This window comes from Triturus cristatus, chromosome 3_1, assembly GCF_964204655.1.
Source record: "Triturus cristatus chromosome 3_1, aTriCri1.1, whole genome shotgun sequence".
Lineage (NCBI taxonomy): Eukaryota > Metazoa > Chordata > Amphibia > Caudata > Salamandridae > Triturus > Triturus cristatus.
The window spans coordinates 479,802,216-479,826,889 of NC_140583.1; the positions used below are offsets into that span (position 1 = coordinate 479,802,216).

Below are 24,674 nucleotides of genomic sequence, written 5' to 3' on the forward strand. Positions count from 1 at the left end.
GACATGTGTCCACTTTCATCTCAACTAGGAAACAAAATCTGCTTCATCACTTGACAGTGCTGGAAGACATGGAGGATGAGGCGATCATCCGCAAATGCCGTCTGGATAGAGCCACCCTAAAAACCCTTTGTGATATGTTGGAGCCCCACCTGCAGCCTCGCAGAACACATCCAACAGCTTTCACCCCAACGTATGAGGTGATGGCGGCCCTGCATTTTTTTGCCACTGGATCATTCCAGCACACGGTGGCCAGCACAGGTGGGATGTCACAACCTATGTTCAGCATGGTGCTGCGTGATGTACTGTCTGCCATGATGATCTACAAGGACAGATATATCCATTTCCCCAGGGGGCCTAAATTGGCAGCTGTGAAGGGAGATTTCTATCCCCTCGGACACATCCCCCATGTTGTTGGTGCCATTGATTGCTCCCATGTTGGGCTACAGGAATCGTAAACATTACCACTCTATAAATGTGCAAGTGGTGTGCCTGGCAGATATGATCATCTCACACGTGTGTGCCAAATTCCCAGGCTCAGCCCATGACTCATACATCCTGCGGAACAGCATTGTACCCCAGCTGATGGCTAATCTGCTTCCCCAGCGTGCATGGATTGTGGGTGAGTATGCCTAGTCATATGGCATGCTGGGTGTGTGACCTGCTGCCCTCTGCCTCAACGACATAGCAATGTTTATTTGTGTTTGTCACACCTAGGTGACTCTGCATATCCCAACCGTCCCTGGTTTGCTGAGCCCACTGCAGAATCCCAGGACCCCGGCTGAAGTCCGCTACAATGATGCCCATGGGAGGACACGTCGTGTGGTGGAGCGTACTTTTGGTCTGCTCAAGTCACGTTTCCGCTGGCTGGACAAGACCGGAGGTGCACTGATGTACTCACCCGGGAAGGTGTGTCCAATTGTAGTGGCATGCTGCATTCTCCACAACCTAGCCATTCGCAAGGAGATTTCCCTGATCCTGGATGATGTTGAGGACCCAAGGCCCCCGCCTGCAAACCAACCCGTGTCCAGTGATGAGGGCAGGGGAGAGGAGGAAGGTGTTGACCTGCGTCAACAGCTCATCTCCCGCTATTTCACTTGAAGGTGGGTGACAATGTCCAACGTACCCATTGTCTGATGATGTTGCTGTTGTTGTGAAGGTGTATGTGAGATTTGTAACAGCAGCCGGTTGTAGACTCAGTTGTGGCTGACAATGTTTCTGGGACAGGTCATTTAGGAACATCTACAGGATGTGTATGTTGACACTTGTTGCCCATTGTGATGTGTGCATGTTGGATTATCTTGATGGTAGGTGTTGTGTGATGCCTGTGATGCCACACCCAGACTTGTTCTGTTGTGTTTTCCTAGGTGTCTTCAACTTCTCCTTGCCTACATACATTCCATACTCCTGGTACATTGTAATCATGTTGAAGACTGTACATCCTAGAATAAAGATGGAGAGGACACAACAACATGTGTGTAAGGATTTTTTATTTACAATGGTGACATGTGAGGGGGGGGTGAACATTTACATTGAGGTGATTAGTGGAGCAGTGAGTTGACAGTTATGGTAAATGAGATAATCGAGTAGTCACCACATTGATGTGGTGATCCAGTCCAACAGGCAGATGCCATTCACAAGGCAGTGTGGGGAAGGGCAGTCCAAAAAGTCAATGCAGTGGTGAAGAGGGTTGTCATCATGGCTGGCTCCATGACTGGCGTTTGGCAGGTGCTTTGACTCCAGATACTCCCAGGGTTTCCTTAGGACGGCCCCTTCGTCGCTTGGCAGGGGGGGGCTCTGCTGCAGGGTCAGTGGGGTCTAAGGACTCACCTCTCTCTGTGGCCACAGGGGAGGATGGTGAACGGTCATCCTGTGGCCCAGCAGAGGGAGGTGGAGGTGTTGGTTGTGGCACAGGCCTGTCCCTCAGTACCGCCACTTGCTGGCCCAAGAGGTCCACAATTTGTCCCATGCGGGTGTCGATGGACCTCATCAGCAGGATGAGCTCACGGAACACTTCTTCCGAAAAGCCCGTTCGTCCCTGGGCACATTCGTATGCCCCAAGGACTCTGTTAATGTGGTCCAGGGATTGGGTCCCAGCCTCTTGTGGTCTGTGAGTGACCCTGCCCCTCCCACATTCCCTGCTGCCACAGACCTGTTGCCTCACCACTGTAGGTACCCGCATCCTCTCCCTGCCCTCCTCAGTCGGTGGGGTGGGGTAGTCATGCTCTGGGACAGGGAGAGTGTTGCAAGCAACACTGGTGGTGGTGGTGGAGGCCGCACAGGCCGTGACAGCAGGGGTCTGCAGAGATGTTGTTATTGCAGCAGATGTGGTGGGGGGGATGATCGGGTCCTGGGACCTGTTGCGCCCTAGCACACCAGATGGGCCAGCTTTGAGCTCATCGTCCAGAGAATCCCGGGAGTCAACGTCCAAGAGCCTATGTACCTGGGGGAGACTGGCTCTGCAGGTTTTTGGTGTTGTCCTCTGCAGTCAGTTCTTGGTCACCTGTGGGTCAGATGGGAAATGGTCATTGTAGTACACCCCACAAGCTTTGTGTTAGCTGTGTGTCATTCACTGTTTGTATAGTACACAGTTGACTGATCATCACATTGTTTTCTATGTGCACTACTGTGCCTCCTGACATGATGCTGTGGTACATGCATTATTTGTCCATGGTGTGAGGTGTCAATACATACCATGCATCACGTGCATAATTTGTGATTACAGGAACATGTTGACATCTAGGGACTAGCACAACATATTATTTAAGTGAGGACTCTTTGTTGATTTGTCTGACCTGGCAGACGTCACATCTGGCCATGGACTGGCCATTGTCATCTCCTGCATACCTTTGTCTTGTCATGTGCATATTTGGATTTGTACCACCAAACATGTTTTCTTATTTTTCGAATGGTCCTTGTTGCTATGGCCGCATGGCACTGCACATGTCAATAGGTGCTGTGCATGATTGTGCATAGACTTTCTTCTACATGTGCATTGGTGTGTCACACTTTGGTTGCTGTGACAGTTTCCTTTGCTTAGCTGTGTGCACACTGTGCGTGGCAATAGGATTGGTGAGCATATTTGTGCCATGAGAGGGCTGGTGTTGTCATATGGCACCATTTATTTTGTGACGAATGGCTAGGTGCACGTACTGGCTACTTACCTGTTATGTTTTCGCATTTGGCTTTGTTATGTGACACATCTGTGTGTGCGTGGTGGAGGCTTACATCCTGCTCAGTGGTGTCACAAGACAGAATAAAATGTCTACCTACCTGTTAGTTTGTTTGTAGTGATCCATTAGATGCCACATGCATCTGGGTGGTATAGAGAGCTACATCTTGCTGTACTGGGGGACAAGGGTGCATGGTGGGAGTAGCAGTGCTGGCCTCCCACCCACAAACACCCTCACTCTGATTAGATGGCTATCTACCTGCAAGTTTGTTTGGTGTACTGCAATGGCTTCCAACTGCTTCTGGGTGGGGGAGTGCTCCATCCTGCTCAGGTGTGGGACAGGGGGCATGGTGGGAGTAGTGGTACAGGCCTCCCACCCACAAACACCCTCCAAGGGAAGATGGCTACCTTCCTGTAAGTTTGATGTGGGTTATGTAATGGCTGACACATGCTTCTGGGTGGGGTGGAGGGAGGGCTCCATCTTGCTGATGCTGTGGGACAAGGGGGCCTGGTGGGAGTTGTAGTGCTGGCTGCCTGTACACATGCCCCCATGGTAATGTTGCTGGGTACGTTTGGGATGACATGGAGTGGGTGAATGTTGAATCTGTGAGACATGTTTTTGGGAGTGTGTGGTGCAGATGAATGGAATTTGTCCTAGGTGGTGTAGCTTTGTAGTTGTGTAAGACAGTACATAGCAGTGTGGTGGTAGTCATTTGTTTGTACTTACCAGCCTCCACTCCCCCGGGTACTCCTGTGAGACTCTCTGGATGCAGTATGGCAATCGCCTTCTCCTCCCATGGAGTGAATGGTTTTGGTGGAATCGGAGGGCCACCGCCAGTCCTGTCAGCCAGCTCACGGTTCTTGCTCCTCCTCTCTTTGACAACCCTCTTCAAGTCATGCCACCGCTTCATGATTTCCTTTTTTGATCGCAGGGTGGTCCCTACTGCTTTGACCTTCTCGACTATCCTTGCCCACATTTGTGTTCTTGTGGCTAATGGTGTCTGTTGAACCAGGCTACCAAACAGTTGTGGTTCCACTCTGTCTATCTCATCTACCATGACTGTCAACTCACTCTCTGTGAATTTGGGCATTTTATGTGTTGCCATGGTGTGTGGTGTGCAAAGTGGATGTGGGTGCAGGGATGTGAGTGGTGGGTGTGGTGGTGATGTGTATGGTGTGTGATATGGAGTGGGGTTAATAGTGCAGGTGTGGAAGTGGTGGTGGTGCTGTGTGTGGTGTGGCTAGTGATGTTGTGTTCTTTGCCTCTCCTGTTAGCTGGGGTGTGTGTCCCTTCACTTCCGGAGTATTGCAAAGGATTGTGGTCTGGGAAGGGGCTGGTTTTATACTCAGCTATGTGGGTGTGTCTAAATGGGGGAGTGCTATCAGGTGTGTTGTGTGGGATGTGCTGGGATTTGTATTTTTCTTTTTGCCATGTGGTTGTGTCATTGGGTTGTGATTCGTGTTTTTGGGGGGCATGGCTAGTTTGCTGTGTGCACTTTGTGGCCTTATTGTGGGTTTTTTCATTCGGCCGCTATTTTTCACGGATCGTCCGCAGCAGTGGGTATGCTGTAGCTCTTCCGCCGGCTCTTCCATTCATCACTGTTTGTGACAGCGGCAGTCGGAAATAGCGGAACGTACTGCTGGACCATCGGGAATATCCTAATTTTCTGTGCGGTGTCTCCGCTGTACTTGCAGCGGGTTGGTGTTTTTCCGCCGTGATTCCGACCGCCGCGGACGGATTTTGGCCATCTCTGCCCACTACGGGCGTTTTTTCTTGGCCCCATTCCGCCGCGGTCGGTGTTTTTGGGCGGTTGATCCTAATTTGGCCGCTGGTTTTTCCACGGTACCGGCAGGCGGTAGTTTTCCGCTTCCATGGCGGTCGGGGTGGTTTTCCGACCGCCATCCTAATAGACCCCTCAGTGTTCACTGAAGCACCAGCAATGTTTTGGCAAGTTAACATCTCCAAGCTCATCTTGTTCGATGTTGATGATCACAATTTATCAAGCTGCACAGGTATAGGTGTTGAATTGTTTATGTAGGCAAGGTTAGTTGTTCCACTTGTAGACATTCTTATGATTCTCTCACATTTTCTGACAGATAATTCAAGATAAATGTCAAAGACAATATGCAGTTCTTGCAAGATGCACACTACTTTGATATCTGTAGAACAGTCTGAAGGCCTCTCCAAAGTTTTGCATGGATGAAATCTTGACCATTCGCAATTGTTACATATAGTCCACAACAACAGCAGTTTAAATAAGGATACCTTCTCAAATTGAAATTCATAAGGTGAAAGGTTTTTTCAAGCTCTTTCACAAGTTAAAAATGCAAAACAAAGAAATAGCGAGCCAAAGCAACAATCGCACCCCTCTCCTTATCACCAATTAATTTGGATATAGAAATATTCACTGCACCCGCTGTTTCAAGAGGTGCGACCCCAAAAGATCAGAAACATTCAACTAATGTATGTGAAGTGCACAGCACAATTAGTATTCACAAATATTAGAAATGAAAAGGCTAGACAGTGGAACCCTATAAGCCTCAGCACCTGACTTACTATCCCTATCTTGTGTGTGTATATCCTGGAGCTACCCAGAGAGCTGTTTGCACACTGAAAGAACACCCACTGTCACAATGTAATTCCAATACAGGAATATAACAATTTTAACAAAAGCACAGGCGCACCACCAATAGATTGAGAGAAAGAATTTTATAGAATCCGAGTCCACAAGTATTCTTCCAACTTTGGAAAAGTTGGAAGAATACTTGTGGACTCGAGTACTATAAAATTCTTTCTCTAAATTTATTGGTGGTGCACCTGTGCTTTTTGTTAAAATATTCACAAATATTAGTCCAATTCCGTCTTATGTCATCCAAAGCACTCTTTATTTTTTCTTATAAATGGAACATAGCAGCGAACATGTTTTGTTCACTACATGTGAACTTCATCAGGGCTTGAGTACTGACCATCAAGCTATATGTATTATGAACATAGAAATCCAATGTATATAGTAAAATCCAATTCAATGGATCCTCATATTTCGAGGGCGAATATTTTACCTCGTCGTGGTTGCAAGAAGAGGATGGGACACCTTGATAAGTACCATTTTCTAACTCCCTGGTCGGCTTCGCTGCGTGATTCTTGCACAAGTTTGTGCTTCACTGTTTGTGTTGCAGAATCTCTATCAAATAATGCGTTTGTTGGAAGAAGAGCATGGAACAGAATGTCCTTGATAAATGTGTCCCTTTGTTTTGCTACATCCATCTCTCTATGTGCTTGTGAAAGTTGTTCTTTTGTAACCTGTTTTGTAGTGTCTGGTTGGACGCAACTCTTAAAATGGCAATTAAAGCGTGGAAGATTAGCTTTAGTGATTATGTCAAACAGCTTTTTCTCTTTCAATACAAATCTCTCCGTCTTCAGTTCTGCCTATAGTATTGATCCATGTGCCACGACATCTAGTAGACATGTGTTTATATCGTTATCCACATATTGTGTGGTCACAAAGTGGTGTGGTCACACAGGCTCAGTCATTTCAAAGGAATTTCCTTGCTTTTGCATGAAATGAAGAAGGCTGTCAACATGTTTATTAAAACGTTCCCATCTCTTTCCCACAAGTTTGTGGTGAGGAACAGTTTCACGATGTCCATTAATTTTAAATTTGTCTTCTCACTGAAAACATTTCAAATAGAAAGGACTTCATGGTAAACTATCTACCACTGAGCAACACCTTTAGGTGTCCGACCAACAATTCCCTTAGAGCTTTACTGTAATCTCTGGCTCGTCTGTCCCAGTTTCATATCTGGCGAGACAGCATTGAACCTTCTCTCTCTCTGTCTTTCACCACAAAATGTTTTTGGATGAATTTTCTGTAGAGGTATGTTTTTTCCACCTCTAGCTTCTTCGCTCTTCCAAATACCAGGACCCATATCTCAGTTATTTTATGCAATTGAATACACGAAAAAGAGTAATCAGTGACTCCACAGTCTTCACGTGCAGCCCCTAATCACCATCCCAGTCAGCATGTACCAAGTTTTTCACTTGCGCTATCATGTGTAGAATATTTCCCTAGTACTTGTAAAGTTCAGATTTTTTCTTCACAGTCTTTGACAAACTTTACAGACTTGGTTTTCAGGTTTTCTAATTTTGAACTGAGTGTATTGAACATTGTCCGGCTTTGCATTATGTCTTTTGAATTAAATGCACCTTGTGCCTTGTTCACTTCAGAGATAAGATATGCAAAACTAATTTGTTATTCTTGGTCTAGAATGTATTTCAACACAATGTTTCTTTGGCCTTGATATGATGAGAATACCTTGTAACGAACAAACATAATGAGTTCCGCTCAATACTGACTGGACAGTTTTGTTTCCAAAGATTTTGCTAACAAGTCCTGTTCCGTACTATGTCATTATAACTTGCTGATATACCAATCCTTTTCATTGAAGTGATTAGCTTTCTACTATTGCACTTGTCATGGATTGCGTGGGCAGTCATCATGTGTAGCAGAGTTCTCTTTTTGCTGTGATATAATCCATTAAAACATGATTTAGAAAAGACAGTACATTTTCACAGCCTAAGCCTGTCGGTTCATGGGATTGTCTTTCACTCCTTCGCTTATATCATCAAAGCCATCATCTATGTTATAAGCCTCTGTTCCGAACTCAAGAACTTTAGTTTGTAACAGTTTTGCTTTGCTGATATTAATCAAAGATGTAAAAAATGTTAAGAAAACATCAGGTGATTTTGTTGTCCCAAAAGGTCTCACCTGTATATCGCCGCAAACAGGGTCATAATCCTCAAGGTGAAGATGCTGCTGTGAAGGGGGGTCTGAAGTAAAGTATTCACGTCAAACTCTAACCGAAATAGCAGGAAAGGAGTGAGTATGCACCCCAGATCCTTCATTTCCGCCATCTTGAAGCTGGAGGTCCCACGACTGCGGTTGGCTCATTGGAAAGCCAACTCGTAATCAAAAAGGTGGTAAAACTCCTCGATACCGCCCTATAGCAGCTGCTTTTCCCCGACCGTGACCCCAGCAGTCTGCGGTGTGCTGATGGTGTAGGCGGTTCAGCAGCAGACTTTGCAATAGCAATCCACCCATCTCATAATACGGCGGTCGGACCGCATGTACGGCGGTTCACAGACCGCCAAACTCGTAATAAGGCCCTAAGTGTTTTTATACCATACAATATGTAATTTGATTTATAATATGATTTTATTATTGTATGATATTAGGTATTTCCATGTTTAGGAGGTGGAATGCTATTTGTAGTCCCTCCAAAGCCCAACTCTTCCTCTACTGTTGCTTGGACTGTGTGGGAATAGTAAATCTACTCCCTCCAAAGTCAAACACTTTCCCCACTGTTGCTTAGACTGTAGAGGGAATAGTTAATCTGTATTTCTGTAAGGTGCCTATATTTTAAATTTTAATTTACTGGTATTATTTTGATTTAAATATTTTTGGAAAAATGTGTATTTTGCATTATGTGTTTTGCATTAATGAACCATATATACAAGTTTGAATAGCATTAACACATGGACACAAATATTACCTTAACTGCAGGCAATGCCTTTCCCTGATCCATAATGTGGTACTGTAAACTGGCAGTCAAATGGTTTGTGATGTAGGGGGTTGGGACTACTTGTCCCAAGGACAAAAAAATAGGAAAACTTGTTGACCTTGACCCCAAACAATATGTCCCGGGCATCGAGCTATAGGAATTCCACAACCCTGACTCATAATTGGGGGCAAGTGCCTTTTTCCAACCTAACCCTGGGTAATCCACCCCTAAATGCATCAAAAACCATACCAGCAGCAGCATCAACATTGTTATTTAGAAATGTGCAAAATATCGCTACATTGGATAAGGCAGCAATACTGATAAAGTGCATGTGCAATAAACTGTGCAAAAATGTCAGGAATTAAAAACCTTACATAGAAAATTACGGAATGGATCAAGAGAAAAATAGATTTAAACATACAGATGCTAGCACCCTATCTTATTGTCTAGTGATATCTGCGAGTGTACTAGCTCAGTTGCTTACAGATGTACATGCATTGTCTCCTCAGTGTTGAGACCATTTGGAATCTTTGAATTGAACCGAATGATGTATCTGGACTCCAGCTGCCTCAGATATCTTTCTCTATTACCACCTCTTAACCTCACTGCCACCTAGTCCAGTACAAAATACTCCAAATCATTGATATTACTATCATGGGTCAATTCGAAAGGTCTCGCCGCTGGATACGACTGATCTTTATTTCTAATAGCTCTAATATGCTGCAACACATGCTGATGTGCATGTAAAATGGTGCTACCAATGTATAACTTCTAACAGCTGCACCTCAACACATATACAGCATATTCACTACTACACGTAAGAGGCTTCGTGATCTGCCATTTTTTGTCCCCAAATGGCAGAGGCACCTCTGTGGTGTTAATGCTATAACTAAGATTAGTGAACAGCCTCCCACGTGACAATCATATCACTGACACATACTACACGCATTCATACCCCCTAGTACAACACTGCATGCACAGGTGGAAAATACTATCTTAGACCAGATAGTGTGATGTCCCAGTTACCAGCACAGCATTTGAGGGTTGATGTTTTCACCCAGAGTTTTTTCCACCTGTGCATGCAGTGTTGTACTGGGGGGTACAAATGTGTGCAGTATGTGTCAGTGATATGATTGTGGATCATGTGACTGCGGTATGAGTTTGGGGAAACAGTTTTTTGTGGAAAGAGGTTTTAGTCTTTGAAGATGAAATGTCAATGTTTTTCTGTACATATATATTACATACTGATCATGATTATTACAAGAAAGAGTTCAATCAGATTTGTTTACATATTGGGTGATTTGAAACAATGTACAATAAATGTTATAACCATCTGCCACATAAATTGTTAAGTCTAAAAACTGTACTTCATCACTAAATTGTGCAGTGAACTGAAGATTTAAATAATTGTTGTTTAGTCTGTCCACAAAAGTTTCTGCTGAAGATTTACTGCCACGCCATAGGACAAAAAGATTGTCAATATAGTGTGACCAAAGTATCACATTTTTAGACATCTCTTTAGCATATTCGATGGCCAGCACCTGTTCCTCCCACCATCCCATATGCAGATTTGCGTAACTAGGGGCGAAGAAGGTGCCCATTGCAGTCCCTCTAAGTTGCCGTTACAACTCCGAACCAAACAAAAAGATGTTGCTGACTAAGCACTATCCTAATAGGCACATAAGCATTTCTGTGTGTTTATACAAGGACATTGGTCAAGAGCTCAGGAAGTGTTGGACTACCCTCATGCCATCTGAGTGGGAAATGCTTGTATATAAGGAGGAGCCATCTAATGTGATCATTATATAATCATGCTCCCACTCTACATCATAGACTTTCTTCAGAAAATCTCCTGTATCTTTGACGATTGAGCTAAGGTCTTTAACCGGGTCTTGGAGAAAGTGGTCTGGGTACTTAGAGGTGTTTTCGAATAAACTCCCTATGGCCAAGATGATTGGACGGCCAGGTGGTACACTGATGTTCTTATGATACAAGATGGGAGTGATATGTAAGTCCACTTTTAGGAATTTATATTCTGCTTGGGATATGAGTCCTATTGTTTTCCATTTTAATAAATCTGCATGAAATCTCATTGTTATATCTAAGAGAATATCCTTGTCTCTCTTAGAGTAGAATTGACTGTCATTCCGCTGATTCATGGCCTCTTCTTTATACATGGTGAGTGGCCAAAGAACTATATTTCCACCTTTGTTGCCTGTCTCACCACTATATCAGGACTGGAGACGCAGCTTAGACATCAGGCTCTTTTACCCTATAATGACGATTCTCCTGCCCGGTTTTGTTAAAAATTGCTATACAACTCTTTAATATCTTGCACTATTCGGTCCGAAAAGAGATCTTTAGAGTCCCTTGGGACCTTAGGACAAAAGGTCGACCTGGGTTTGAAAGGTGCATCAGGTCTTTCATACACATTTAGGGCATATTCTCTAATCAATGTGTCATCAACTTCATTACTCATATCGCCTCTAGAAAGGCAGTACAAATCTCGTAAGATGTTCAAATCTGAAACCAACAGTTCTTAATTTCTCACATTTACATTATATTGTTGTTCTCTTGATACTGTATTATTGGCAAAATATTTTTCCAACCTTAAATTGGAGTGAATTTAAAACAGGCTATTCGTGTCTGGACATAGTCAATATTTCCTGTGGCACAGTGTGACAAACCACGAGACAGTGTCACAATTTCTGCTGCATTTAATTCAAGATTTGTTAAATTCAGTCAGTCAGTCAAATTAGCTTTATTCGACAATTAAGTCATCAAAGCACAAATACAAAAACCAATACATAACCCATAAGTATTAATCATAAAAGTTTCCAATTAAAATAATAAAATCATGTTAAGAAATTTGAAAACAACTTCATTTCTAATCATCAAACAGTTCTAAAACCATATAATAATCCTTAGCAGGTACTGGCCATTTTCAAGAAAATTCAATGCTATTAGACCCAGGCCTAACTTTTACATTCTTATCACTTTCGGAAATGTTTTCAAATTCAATTGCAGTGGTCAAGATGTACATTCATAAAACAAGTATATAATAGTATGTTTCCAAAATTGCCAGAGATCTAATGGACCGTGCCCATCCTAAACATTTGACAATAGATGCCTAAGTATCTGAACGCAATAGTCTTAACGCTGTGGAATTTTATCTGGTACCGAAAGAACCACAAATTGGGGACAGCCATATGCGACGTGGGGCTTTATACGGTTGACAAACGAATAACATGTGGGCCAAGGATTCAGGATGTACAAGAGAAGTGGGACAGAGAGTATCAATTGACTTGTCCCATTTGGCCGAAAAAGTCCTTATTGGTAGGGAGCCAATTCTAAATTGAAAATAGAGTATTCTGTCGTAAGGCTTAGTTATTATGTCCCAGTATGGTTCCAGCTTTTGTAGTGGCTTTACGTCCAGGAAGTGCCCAGTTAGTGTTGAGGGGATGCTACTCCTAACAATATTGTCACTCACCCAGCCCCAATATCTTTCCTTCAATAACATTTTTGAGGGAAATGGAATGCTTTCTGGGTTCTCCCATTGAGTTGCCATACCTATGCTTAACAGAATAAATGTAACTTCCTATTTGATTTTTTTTTGATGGTCTGACCTCATTAGATCTTTGAGGCCAGCAGCGTAGGAAAATAGTTCCGGCGTAGACCAGATTCTCCTCCAGTAAAGCAAAGGACGTAATCTGGCTATATCGGCCAGTACCTTCATACCTAGGTCATGAAGTAGCGGGCGAACAGGGGTGCTTTGCGGAAGATTGGTTATCTTCCGAAAGAACCAATTTTCCGCAATGGTTAGGTTGGTGAGAGTGTTGAAGCCCCAAAGCTCCGCCCCATAAAACACAGAATTAACAACTTTTGTGTTGTATATTTGCAAGACTTGGCTAACTGGTTTAGTTAAAGAAACACTAAACTCTGTTTGTAGAGTGCCTGACAAGTGTCGGAGCTTCAGCGTGGCCATATCTAGCTGCTTGTTCCATTTCATATCTCCCTGCATTATAACTCTTAGGTATGTGAAATCCTTTACCTGCTCCAGGGGACGTTTATTCAGGACCACGCTACCTCTAAATGTTTTATGCTGGCTGAAAGTCATGAACTTGGTTATTGATACGTTGATTTCCACGCCCCGTAGATGACAAAACTCTTCAAAGAGAGACAGGGCCTGTTGCAGACCGCTCCTTGTTTTAGCGATTAACAACGTATCATCCGCAAACATTAGGATGGGAATTCTCTCACCCGCTAGGACTAGGGCATAAGTGGAAGTGGCTGTCATAAATTTCGCAATCCCATTTATAAACAGTGAGAACAAGGTGGGAGTCATTACGCAACCTTGTCTCACTCCTTTCTCTACTGGGAATGAGTTTGTCACCTGGCCTTGTGTGCCCCACCTGATTCTTGCATAGTTTCCCTCATGGAGTCTAACAATAAGAGATAATAACTCATTTGGCATCCCTAGATCTTTCAGTACTATCCATAACTTACTACGGGAGACAAGGTCAGAGGCTGACCTAAGGTCCACAAAGGCAGCTTATATGATGCCTTTGTCCAAGACCACTGTCTTCCAATATAATAGTGTAAAACTAAATATCTGGTCGATAGTGCTTGTACGTGCCCTAAACCCAGCCTGGAGTGGTGACAATAGACTCTGCTCCTCAAACCAGACCTGAACCTTATTTAAAACAAGTTGCCCCATGATCTTCTGAAGTGAATCAATTAGGCTAATTGGTCTATAATTTCCGGGCTGGGATTTATCTCCTTTTTTAAAAACAGGGATTATCTCAGCCCCTTTCCATGAATTCGGGACTGGAGCACCCTTGGCAATTTTGTTTGTTAAAATCATTAAATAGAGACTCCATTTACGTTTATCAAAGAGAAATGTATCAGCTGGGACCCTACCCGGCCCAGGAGCTTTACCTCCCAAAACAGCTTCCAGAGCAAGCCTAACATCAGCGTCATCAAAAGCAGAACCCTGATAGTAAGAGTAAGAGGGGACAGCCCTATCAAGATCCACTACACCACAAGCATATTGGCATTCAAAGTGACTAACCCACTAGTCCTGCCGTACATGGTTTACTGGTTCTGGTAGCCGACCACCACTGCCCCATTTCACAGTATCCCAAAATAATTTAGGGTTTTTGCTTTCACAGGTGCTTTTAAGATCCAGCCATCTCTTCTCATCCCATAATTATTTGGCCTTCGCCTGTGTACCCTTGTAGACTAACCTGGCCAAGCGCACTTTATTAGGGTCCCCTTCTTTTATTGCAGCCCCGAGGGGACTACGTGCCATCTTACATTGTTCATTAAACCATTTACAGGTATCAGTATTCGTACTACCAGGGTAATTGCCCCTAGTCTTACACTGCTTGTAAAAGTAATTGCGGAGCTGTGAAAATAATTTTTCATGGAATCCTATTACAGACTCGGGTGTTGAGGAGTTGGCCAGGAGTGCTTCTAGAGTTATAATTGCGTTATCAATGTCAAGGGATATATTTTCTAGGACCTTCGGACTCTAAAGTAGTTTTGCCCATTTTAGCCGCCTCATGTCATTTGAGGGGACCAAATCCAGAGTGATTAAATCACGATTGAGGGAGTTAACTACTTTTTCGGACAATTGGGCAAAGACTGCACATAGTGGATTGTGATCACTCTCTAGCCGCTCTCTTACCGCCATATCCCTTAGTGCAGACCATAACTGAAAATGAATCAATAAATAATCAATACGACTTGCACTTAAACTAATATTAAATGTACAACCATCATCTCTATCAGATATGGATCTACCATTTACCGCCCTCAGATCTTTCTCCATGTATAGTGAATTCATTTGGATCACCACATCCGTCCATTTTTTTTATAGGGGCTAGATCTAGTTTGGGAATTCCCCACTGGGCGTCTTCTTCCTCAGCGAGGTTACATATCTCCTTTGTGAGTGGTTCACATGTCACGTTAAAATCACCCGCAATTATTACATTCCTGCCTCTGGTGTTCCCATCTACTAAATTATCGAGAGCCGCAATGACTTCCGATTTTTTCCCATTCGTCCCCCGTGCATAAATATTGTAAATGTCAACTGACTCCTGTTTACCTCATTTCAACCTAATTGCTAGAATCTTTTTGCTATAGGACCTGTATGATAAAACCTATATCTTGTCGGACCCAGATTGTTAGAACTCCTGAAGGACGACCTTTCCCCCTACTGTCTGCTGGTAGATAGAAATTTAAGTAACCTATGTGGTAGACGGGGTCTACCGTCCAAGTTTCCTGGAGTATGCATATATCAAATTCATCCATAAATGTATGCCAGTCGGGAGATGGAATCTTAGATTTTAGCCCGACTATATTCCTGGATAAAACAGTAAGGTAAGTTGGAAAATTATCACCTACACTGTAGTCAATAGGAATATTCTTTATGCCTTCTCTAGGAATGTCCTTAACTTCCTGCATATTTAAATTTACCATTGTATTACCTATACACGGGTCACTAATATTACATAGTGTCTTGCCAATAATAAAGGAGCAGGGAGAGGAATCGCTACTGGATCGAAGATCTACCTGAGCATCCAATATTTGATGAGGAATATTTAAAAGTCAATCATTGACTTCCAAGGTGAAGGACCCAACTGGGAAAGAATTTCGTTGCCCAGATAGACCTCCAAAACTATCACTCGGTGGAGACCGTCGGAACTGAATGGAGGAGATGTCTGGGGAAGAGGTGCGAAATTCCAAAGCAAGCATATTTTCACCAAGGTCTTGTCCTTTTAATGTCAGCTCAATGCAATCCAGGGATTGTGTTCTAGAAGTGAGTCTCTGTGCTCTAATTAAATCCTCTCGGATGACAGACCGACACCCTCTAACATGGCGAATCCAATGTATTGCCTTGTTAGTAAGGGAATCTGTGCTTTCAAATGCTTTACTATTGTTACATTTGGGCACATTAACCATGTATATTGTGGAAGCCTGGAGCGGGTTAGGTCTAGATATACTAGACCTTGGCTGTTGAAGATTAAATTGGGAATCTCCTGTTCCCAACAAGGAGGGTCGCCTATTATATGTTTGTACGGTGTTAATATCTGAGCTGGTTACTTTGAAACAATTTAACCGTACAGGGGAGGTTACTTCCTTTTCTGGTAAGGTGTGACAGTGGGGTTGAATAAAAGCCTTACTATGGGCAATCTTAGTTACAGTGCTTACATTTTAAGTGTGATGTTTCGCCTGGCTAGGCTGAGCTTGTTGCCATGTGTTAGAATTTTTACGTTCCGATTCAGTAGGAGCCTTATGCACTAGTTGCTTAACTATGGATGTTAATTCCATGATCATTATTCGCATGGAATTTATTTCTACCCTTAATTCCAGGATAAGAGAGTGCATTCCCTGCGAATCGGGAAACGGGCTAGTGCTTAACTCTGTGGCGGGTTTAGGGGAGGAAGTACGAAGCAGAGAATGGCTAGTATGCAACAGAGTGTCCACCCCGTTTTCCTCCAGTGGGACAGCTAGTGGATCAGCTAGGGGGGAGAATCTATTGGTACATGTTACTTCGGCTCCCAACAGTCGATAGCTGTTATTTAGGTTGGGTTAATTGGGTAAATGGGCTTTCTCCAGCAGCCGGCTTGTGAAACATAGAAGGAATAGTTAACTGACGCCCTGGACTAGGATTAGGCAATTGTGCGGGGCAATATGGGGGTACAGCGGCTACCTGTGCCGTTGCATCACCCTCTAAAATACCCTCACACTCGCTAATAAGTGTGTCTATTCTATTCATGACGCAGTTACTTCCTTGATGCTTCTGCCTGCGTGACTTTCTAGGTCTTTTTACTCTATTTTCCTTCCCAGCACTTCCCCCACCACCTCCTCCATTACCCTTCATTGTTTTCCTTTTCCCCATACTAAAAACTGTATTGGCAGGGGCTTAAAGTATACAGTCAATGATGATATGTTGAGTTTATAGTCCCACTTCCAAACACCTCGGCAACCACAATGATTTAACTTAGAGTACACTATTGGCCGCACAATTGAAAAGACCTGACGATGGATATCCGATTTGGAGTTATTCCAGTCCACAGTATGTCCACGAAATGTCAGACGTTAGAGGGGTGGCCCTACCCTGCCTCTTCCTGGCGATGACGGGCAAGGATGGGCCCGCCCTTGGCCGGGCTTTGCCCGGGCGCCGCCCACGCACGTCCCGCGCTGCGGGCGCCCGTTCCCGATTTTAAACTCACGCCTCCTGGCGCTGATGATGATGCTGGGCGCTCGGAATAGCAAGGTGCAGGCTGGGGCAGCGAGTCCTTGCCCCCTGGTCTCATTAACCTGTGATCAGGGCCGGACTGACTATCCGATGGGGCACTTCGAGGGACGCCACTGCCTTTGAAGGTCCAGGGCTACTGCTGGCACCCTTCTCACTGTCTCCAGCTCCCAGGGTTAATTAAGGCAGACATAGTAGGGGCTTCAGGAAAAAGAGAAAGAGAACAAACGGATAGACGGAAAGAGATAAAGACAGCGAGAGCAGTAAGTAAGGAAGTTAAATTCACTACTTTCATGTCCACAAAACCGTCGGCTACTTGTTTTTCTTACAGGTTCCATTGTTGGCTTCTTTGTTGGTAAGTTGTTAGCCTTGACCGCCTGTTTTTCTGCCGCCTCTTTCTCCGTCCCAGAATGTTCTTTTCTGGCCTCTCGGTGGCCTTAGATTGGTGTTTCTGTCCCAGCGTAAAAAACGAAGGTTGTCTTTTACTGATGGTATAGCCATCATTGGCCTCACATCTTTTTCTGTGTCCACTTCCGAACTCATTTCTGAGCCAGATTCATCTTTTCTTTGTGCTACATTTGGTTTCAAGCTTTGTGATAATTTTTGGCAACAAATATTATCAAAGCGTTTGGAAAAGGTAAAGATTTGACCTCTTTGGGAGTCAAGTTTGTCACGTCTAAACTTAACTGCTTTCCTGTCTTTTATTACTTGTTCATAATTCTTTCCCCTCTCTTGCATCGCTGCCTGCAGTTTCTTAACTGCTTCTGGATCCAGCTGTTTTCTTAATTTGTTGCTCAAAATGTCAATTTCTTTAAATAACGCCTGTCGGTCAATATCTGCATATTTAATCAGAATTGCCAACAAAGCTTGGACAATTCTGAGTTATTCTCCGCCCAGTCCCTTAGCATATCTGAGTTTGGGTTTTCATATGTGGGGGCAATGAGAATTCACAAGACTCTTGGAACATGTCCTACTTCTAGGTAGCAAGTTAGGGATTTACTTTTCCACCATTTTGATGTCTCACGTTTGATTAGCTTCTCTAGAGACCTCAACAGTTCTTTGCTCCCCATGGGCTTGATAGTATCACCCTCTAAATGCGATTCACATTGCCCTTCTGCCACAACAGTATCACTAATTAGTTCCTCCGCATCCGATTCTCTCTCTTTGATCCAGTCCATGATTATATAATAGATAATCATATATATACATATTAAAAAAACACCTCTTAAAAATAATTAGGAGACCGCCACACCAGAGGCAGTCCTTCTGCTAAATAAGTTTATTGGCTGAGGCTATCTACGTGTTTCGGCAGTAAGCATTGATCATGATAGCAGCAAACTTACGTTGTCGTTCATTTCAATCACTTTTAACCAATCACATACGGCGTAATTGCATGGACATTAAAAAAGGACTAAAACAGTCCACAATAAACAACTCTCCATTTTGAAATGGACCAGAGCACTTACACACTATTTTCATAGTGCTACAATTTAAAAAAAATGGTATAGTCATGTTATTTCCAATAAATATTAATTTTGGTATATACAAAAATATTATAAACAGATTAATGCTGTTCACATACAAGAAGAAAATTGCATCACCAGATGACCTGTTAAAGTAAATACCGCTATTAGATGCACCTCGTGGGCTATTAATCCTTTTGCACTATTTGTAACAAACATCAATAAGTCCACTAATTCCTCAGCTTTGTCCATTCTTGTCAATATAGAGAAGATACATAATGTCCAAACAGTATATTCAAATAAATGCGAATGCCCACAAGTAGCTGGCAGCTTTCTAAATGTGGCATTTTCAGAATTGCAATACAAAATCCTGCTTCCCCATAAGTTGTGATTTTAAATTGTGAATCCAGAGACACCAGACTTGGGGGCGTTATCTCTTCCCAATTGGAAATTGCACCTATACAATGTAATAAGGTAGTCTCAATTTTATTCTATGGGAAAATTAGGCCTTGCAGTACTGAAAAACGAATTGGAGAGTTTTTCACTACCAGGGCATGCAAAACTTAGATGTACATGTATTGCCTTTTAAATACATTGCACCCTGCCCTCTGGATTATCCAGAGCCTAACTTAGGGGTGATTTATATATATAAGAAGGGAAGGTTTAGACCTGGCAAGTGGGTTATCTTGCCAGGTCGACATCGCAGTGTAAACTGCACATACAGGCTTTGCAATGAGTGCTGCAGGTCCACTAGTAGCTTTAATTTGCAGGCCCTGGGCACATGTAATGCACTTTACTAGGGACTTCTAAGTAAATTAAATATTCCAATTCGGGAGGAGCCAATATTACCAAGTTTAGGGGAGAAAGCACAGGCACTATAGTACTGGTAGGCAAAAAGGTGGGGGAAGACCACCATAAGGCTGTCAGGTCTAACAAACTCTCATTGCAAAAAACCTTTAGAACATTATATGCAACAAGCGGTTTATATAGGGAACACATTATTCCAAATCAACCTTGTGCTACATAGGATGTTAATTTCATATAATCACACAGGCGCTGATTATTAATTTGAGGCTATGACACTCAGAATAAAAGAAATAAGGGGGAGATTTATCAAGGTTTTGCGTTGCCAGGGCACCACCCAAGGCAACACAGTCCGAAGCAATACCTAAAATGAGATTTACCATGCCACGCAGACGCACCCTGCATGGCCCCGCATGGCTTGGTAAATCTGGTAAAACACAAGGTAGCGCAAGTCACTGCTTTGCTTTACACTATGCCGGGAAGGCATTAGATGAGGGGAGCTTGGTTGTTCCCATCCATGTATTCTGAAGCATTCCCAGATTACCAACACTGGTGAGCCTGGAAATGCATCACAATTGTACGCCTTCCCAGAAGAGGCACAACAAAGAAAAATATTTTTATTTCTGCTTGTTAAAACACTTCTAAGGATTGTTTTTGTGCAGGAAGGTGTCCCTTCCTGCACAAAAACAATCCTGCCTGTAACGCCGGCACCCTTGCACCAAGGCGCCAGGGTGCCTGTGTTGAGCTAGGCTGCAGATTGTGCACCAGCACAGGCAAAGGGCAGGAATGCTTTATTTACTGATCTACATTGTGCATTCCTGCCCACTCCTTTTAAATCTGGGCCCACATATGTAAGAGAAGGGTGGGTTTATTGAAATGCTTTGAATGAGCCTTGAGTTGCATTTGGACGTATTCAAGAGTCTGATAATGATATTGACAATAATATCAATAATGTATAATATACAATTTGTTTTATTAGGTAAAGCAACACCAAATTGCCTTCCACCCAAGGTGAAGAATGAGGGTAAGCTAATTAAGGAACTAATTAAGGAAAACCAAAATAGCAATGCACATCAATAAATTAGTTGCTGTAACTCTTCATCTTAGAAAGTTATGTATTCACTTTTCGGCTTTCATTTAACAAATGGGTGCAAATGAGGTGTCCCTTTCTGCACTTAAACAATCATTCATGGCGTTTTGTTGTTTCTATGTGTGCTGCATTATGAGCACACATAGAAACAGCAAAAACGAGGCTAAATGAAGCATTGCTCCTCGTTTCGCCATGTTAAGACCAGGTTTTACCTGGTCTTAATTCTGTTGCTGCCTCTTATTTATGCCACCCTTGTAAATAGGGGGAAGTTGTCAAAATTAATGGGTGTTGCTGTGGAACGCCCACCGCAACACCCATTGCCCAACCCTTTCACGCTAAGTATAGCGTGAAAGGGTGTCTTATTTACAAGACGGCATTAAGTGCCTTGTGAATAAGACGACGTCCCTATCACCACAGGAAGCATCAATAAAAGTGACGTCCCTGTGGCGATAGGAACTTGTAAATATGCCCCAGTAAGCTTGTGCTGGGAATGCAATTCTTTTTGTAATGCCATAAAAGAAAAGAAAACTTACTATTTGAAATACTGCGTGTCCTTTGTGAGATGGCCTTTGTGTGGACATAACAGCTCTTTAGAGGCAGCTTATTTGGTCTTTCTTTCGGGGGTTCAAGTGCTGGGTCCTGCAAAACAAACCCAAAACATAAACTATTACTAGTTATTTAAACCGTGTCACAACAGAACCATAAGTGGAGTATCCTGAGAATGGATTACTTCATGATTCGACTGACTAGCCTACATTAGCAGTTCATGTGAAATATAGCCGCAAGCACAATGTTCTAGGAGCGCAGATAAAGTTGATGGGGAAAGTGGGATCTTGGTTAAACCACTGGAGTTTGATTCATGAGTAAGTGGTTCAAGTGTTTAATTATGCATGTGACAGTTTGATATAAGAAAAATACCTGTATAACATAGTGAAGTTGGTTTGAGCTAGCAATTACAAATATCATAAGATTATAGTAGGATAAGCGGTTTGGAAGCCCTCCTAAAGAATTCTGACAGAATAACAAGGATGCACATCAACTGCTCTACTGATTTATTATAGGGGAAATAAACATCATAAACATTGTCTATTCATTATTAGGGAGGTACCATGAGGCAATTTGTGAACTGACAACCTTAACCTTGGCAACCAACATTAACCCTCTAAAAAGGTTAAATAAATAGCATTTGATTTTCACAATTAAAAAGGCATACCTAAAGCAGTGCTTGATTTGTGGCAGCGGTTTCCGGTGCTGGGCACGGGCACTTAATTGTCAACACCGGCGCTTGTAACAGTAAGGAAACAAAGTGGCACTGTCTTGTTAATTTAGTGATGTCCACAACAACAGTTAATTATTAATTCAATATACACTAAAAGTTACTATTATGCAGCTCAAGCCATTCGTATAGCTGTGGGGGCCTTTAATTGTCCAAATTGCAACACTTGTAGGATTGTGATGGTTAGTAGTTGTATTGGTACTATAATTGGTAGCATGGCTGGGGCAATGTGTGGTATAAGCTGCGGTGGCCTCCTGATAAGGGCCCTGGCACTTAATTTTTTACAAATTAACCACTGACCTCAAGACTTTGTCAAGGGGCTCACAATCACTAATCAAAATCTTCTACATTTGATAATACATTTCTCAGTTAGGAAGCCATGCCTACTGGAATCCCAAGCAACTTTCAGGAAGAACTAAATCAGGACCAGTTTAATATAAAGGTTCCCTAAAATACCTAATATTTAATTTAACAAAACCTAAAAATATTGGGCTAGGTTAAAATGTGGCCTACAATGTGAGACCACTGGAGACCACCCAAACTATAGCCAGAATCAAAATACTATAGGCCTGAGCTTGCTGGTGCAAGCACATGAGTTTACTGCTGATGGTTGTCTAATAATTAGCACACGGGGTGAAATTTAAATTACGTTGGCATATTTTTTTATTCTTTTTTTTAAATGTATTTATTTACCTTTTCATTAATAGTGTACAATCACAGTTTCTGCGTATTCAGCGGACATACAGCAATGACATGAGCAGGTATGGATTAACATACATCAGATTACATATGTATCAGTATAATCAAATATAATCAGGCAGTGAGGACAATTATACATTACCAAAGAATAGTAAAGAAATGAAAATTTACATAGTCACCATTGCAAACTTCAGGATATTTGGAACGTCAGGGGTATAGAATATATCTATGAGATGCGTATAAACCGTCAGGGGTACTGTAAGGGAGGGACCACATCGTACACCGGCTGGCACAGTCATAGGGAAGTGAGACCTGGCTTCAGGACATAACCGCAGTGTTGGCGGGGTGGTCCAGCAAATATGTCTGTAGTGGGCCCCAAATGTCACGAGGACGTGAGGAGTGGGGGAGTAATTCAGCATGAGTGCAGAGTTGGTCCTGCCATAGTATTATGTCTCCTAGCCAATCTTAAAATTTGGGCGCTCGTCCCCTACCCCATCTGCAGGCGACTCGTCGCTTAGCCAGAACAAGACAAAAGGACACAAATTTTCGATGCTTGGTAGGGATTTGTTCAGTGTATCCTAGAAGGGCTACAGGTGGGGATCTCAAGATAGGCATGGAAATCATATAGTCTAGTGCCGTGAGGACCTGATGCCAATAGGTATGTACCTCTGGACGCAAGGTGCAGGAAGTCAGCATGTTCTGTTTTACATCTGTTGCATCTGCTTGTGTCACGCAGGCGAAAGTTGTGGAGTTTAATCGGAGTGTAGTAGCTACGATGTAGGAATCTATAGTGAATAATTCGGAGTCTACTATTGGAGGAGACCTGCTCCATCTGCTTGCAGCAGAAGAGCCATTTTGCATCAGTGATGTCCCGTCCTAATTCCGCACCCATTTATCACGGGCTGCGCATGGAGGGTATTCAGAATCCACATATAGAGTGTGATAGAGCATGGATACTTAGAGGCCCATTAGAATGTCGGGCGGATCGCCACCGCCCGCATGGCGGTGGCGATCCGCCCGACATTCTTTCCCGCCCGCATGCCAGTTCTCCCCCACCATATTACTATGGTAATTGCCTACCAGGCGGAAAAGTAGTTAACATGGTGGCGGTGTCTGTTACACACCGCCATCCATATTAATATGCAGGCGGGGACATGCCTTTCCATGGCGGCAACACCGCCACGGAAAGGCATGTGGTCTTCGACATTGGGGGTCCGCAGTGGGTACACCGGCACATGATCTGAGTATGTGCGAGCCAAATGTTTAGCAGTTTGGATCCAAGGGGTCACTCCAAGGGAGAGAACCCAGTAGTCTAACCGCGACCAGGTTTTTTGCCCTGCTGTATAAAAGGTGCCTTCCTATCGGTGGGGTGTACGTAACGCCACGCATCAATGAGACCATACTACGTAAATAGTCCAGACAGGGCCTCTTGTGCGTTGGTATAATGGTGAGGAATAGCAGTGTTAAAATCCCCACATGACATGTGTGGAGCCTATTTTAAGTATCTGTCTCCAGAGAGCGGTAAAATGATCAGGGTCGTCTATATTAGGCCCATAACTACAAGCTAGGGTGATCGATTGTGTGCCCAATGTACCCCAGAGCATGCAGCTGTGGCCAGAGGGGTCGCTGTACATGCTACCTAGTATGAGCGGTGTATTTCTTTTAACCATTATAAGCGTGCCCCGTGAGTAGGAGGAAAACACTCGGGCGGAGGCCCATTTACTGCCAAAGCAGGAAGGGTGTCGAGGGTCCATGTGTGTTTCTTGAAGCATAGCTATTTGTATGTGGTGCCTATCTAAATACGCCAGTATTTGTCTCCGTTTCCAAGGATCACAAAGTCCCCTGACATTCCATGTGATTAATTTGAAGCAAAATCGGACAGTTTGTGTTGCCATTACAGGTATAGTGAGGCATGATGGCGAGTATGTTGTTGTTGAAATGTAACGTGTCCACTCATATAATGACTGTTATTTCGGGCTGCAGTTGTCCAATGTCACAGAGCAATAAAAAACATTCCCATCCCATCCCCTCCAAGAAAAAAACCCTCAATGAGTTAGTATCCGAACAACCCATTAACATCAACGCCAACCCCACCCACAACGGCACCCCAATCGTGCCGGCATGTCGTTGCCCTCCCAATACCTCTCAACATCGCGGCCAGTTTACTCTAACCAGATTAGGCCAGCTGGGTGAGAGAAAAACACAACAATTTAAAACAGTAAGATAAAGATAGTATGGGGGATCTCCCATGGGGGGCACAAGGTGGGGAGTAATCCCTTCCCACGTCCCGACTCTAACTGCATTGCAGTCCCCGGGTGTTAACCCATTGGGGAGTAGAGTGATGTAGAGGG

The 24,674-nt window shown here is 43.4% G+C and overlaps 1 protein-coding gene across 1 annotated transcript in view; it reads right to left on the reverse strand.

The window, feature by feature from the left end:
- The window catches only part of IL16 (interleukin 16), a 482,340-nt gene that overhangs the window by 336,314 nt on the left and 121,352 nt on the right, over positions 1–24,674 (reverse strand). Inside the window, exon 3 of the mRNA XM_085644300.1 lies at positions 20,882–20,987. Within this exon, the coding sequence (XP_085500426.1) occupies positions 20,882–20,987 (106 nt within the window). The remainder of the gene's footprint in view (positions 1–20,881; positions 20,988–24,674) is intronic.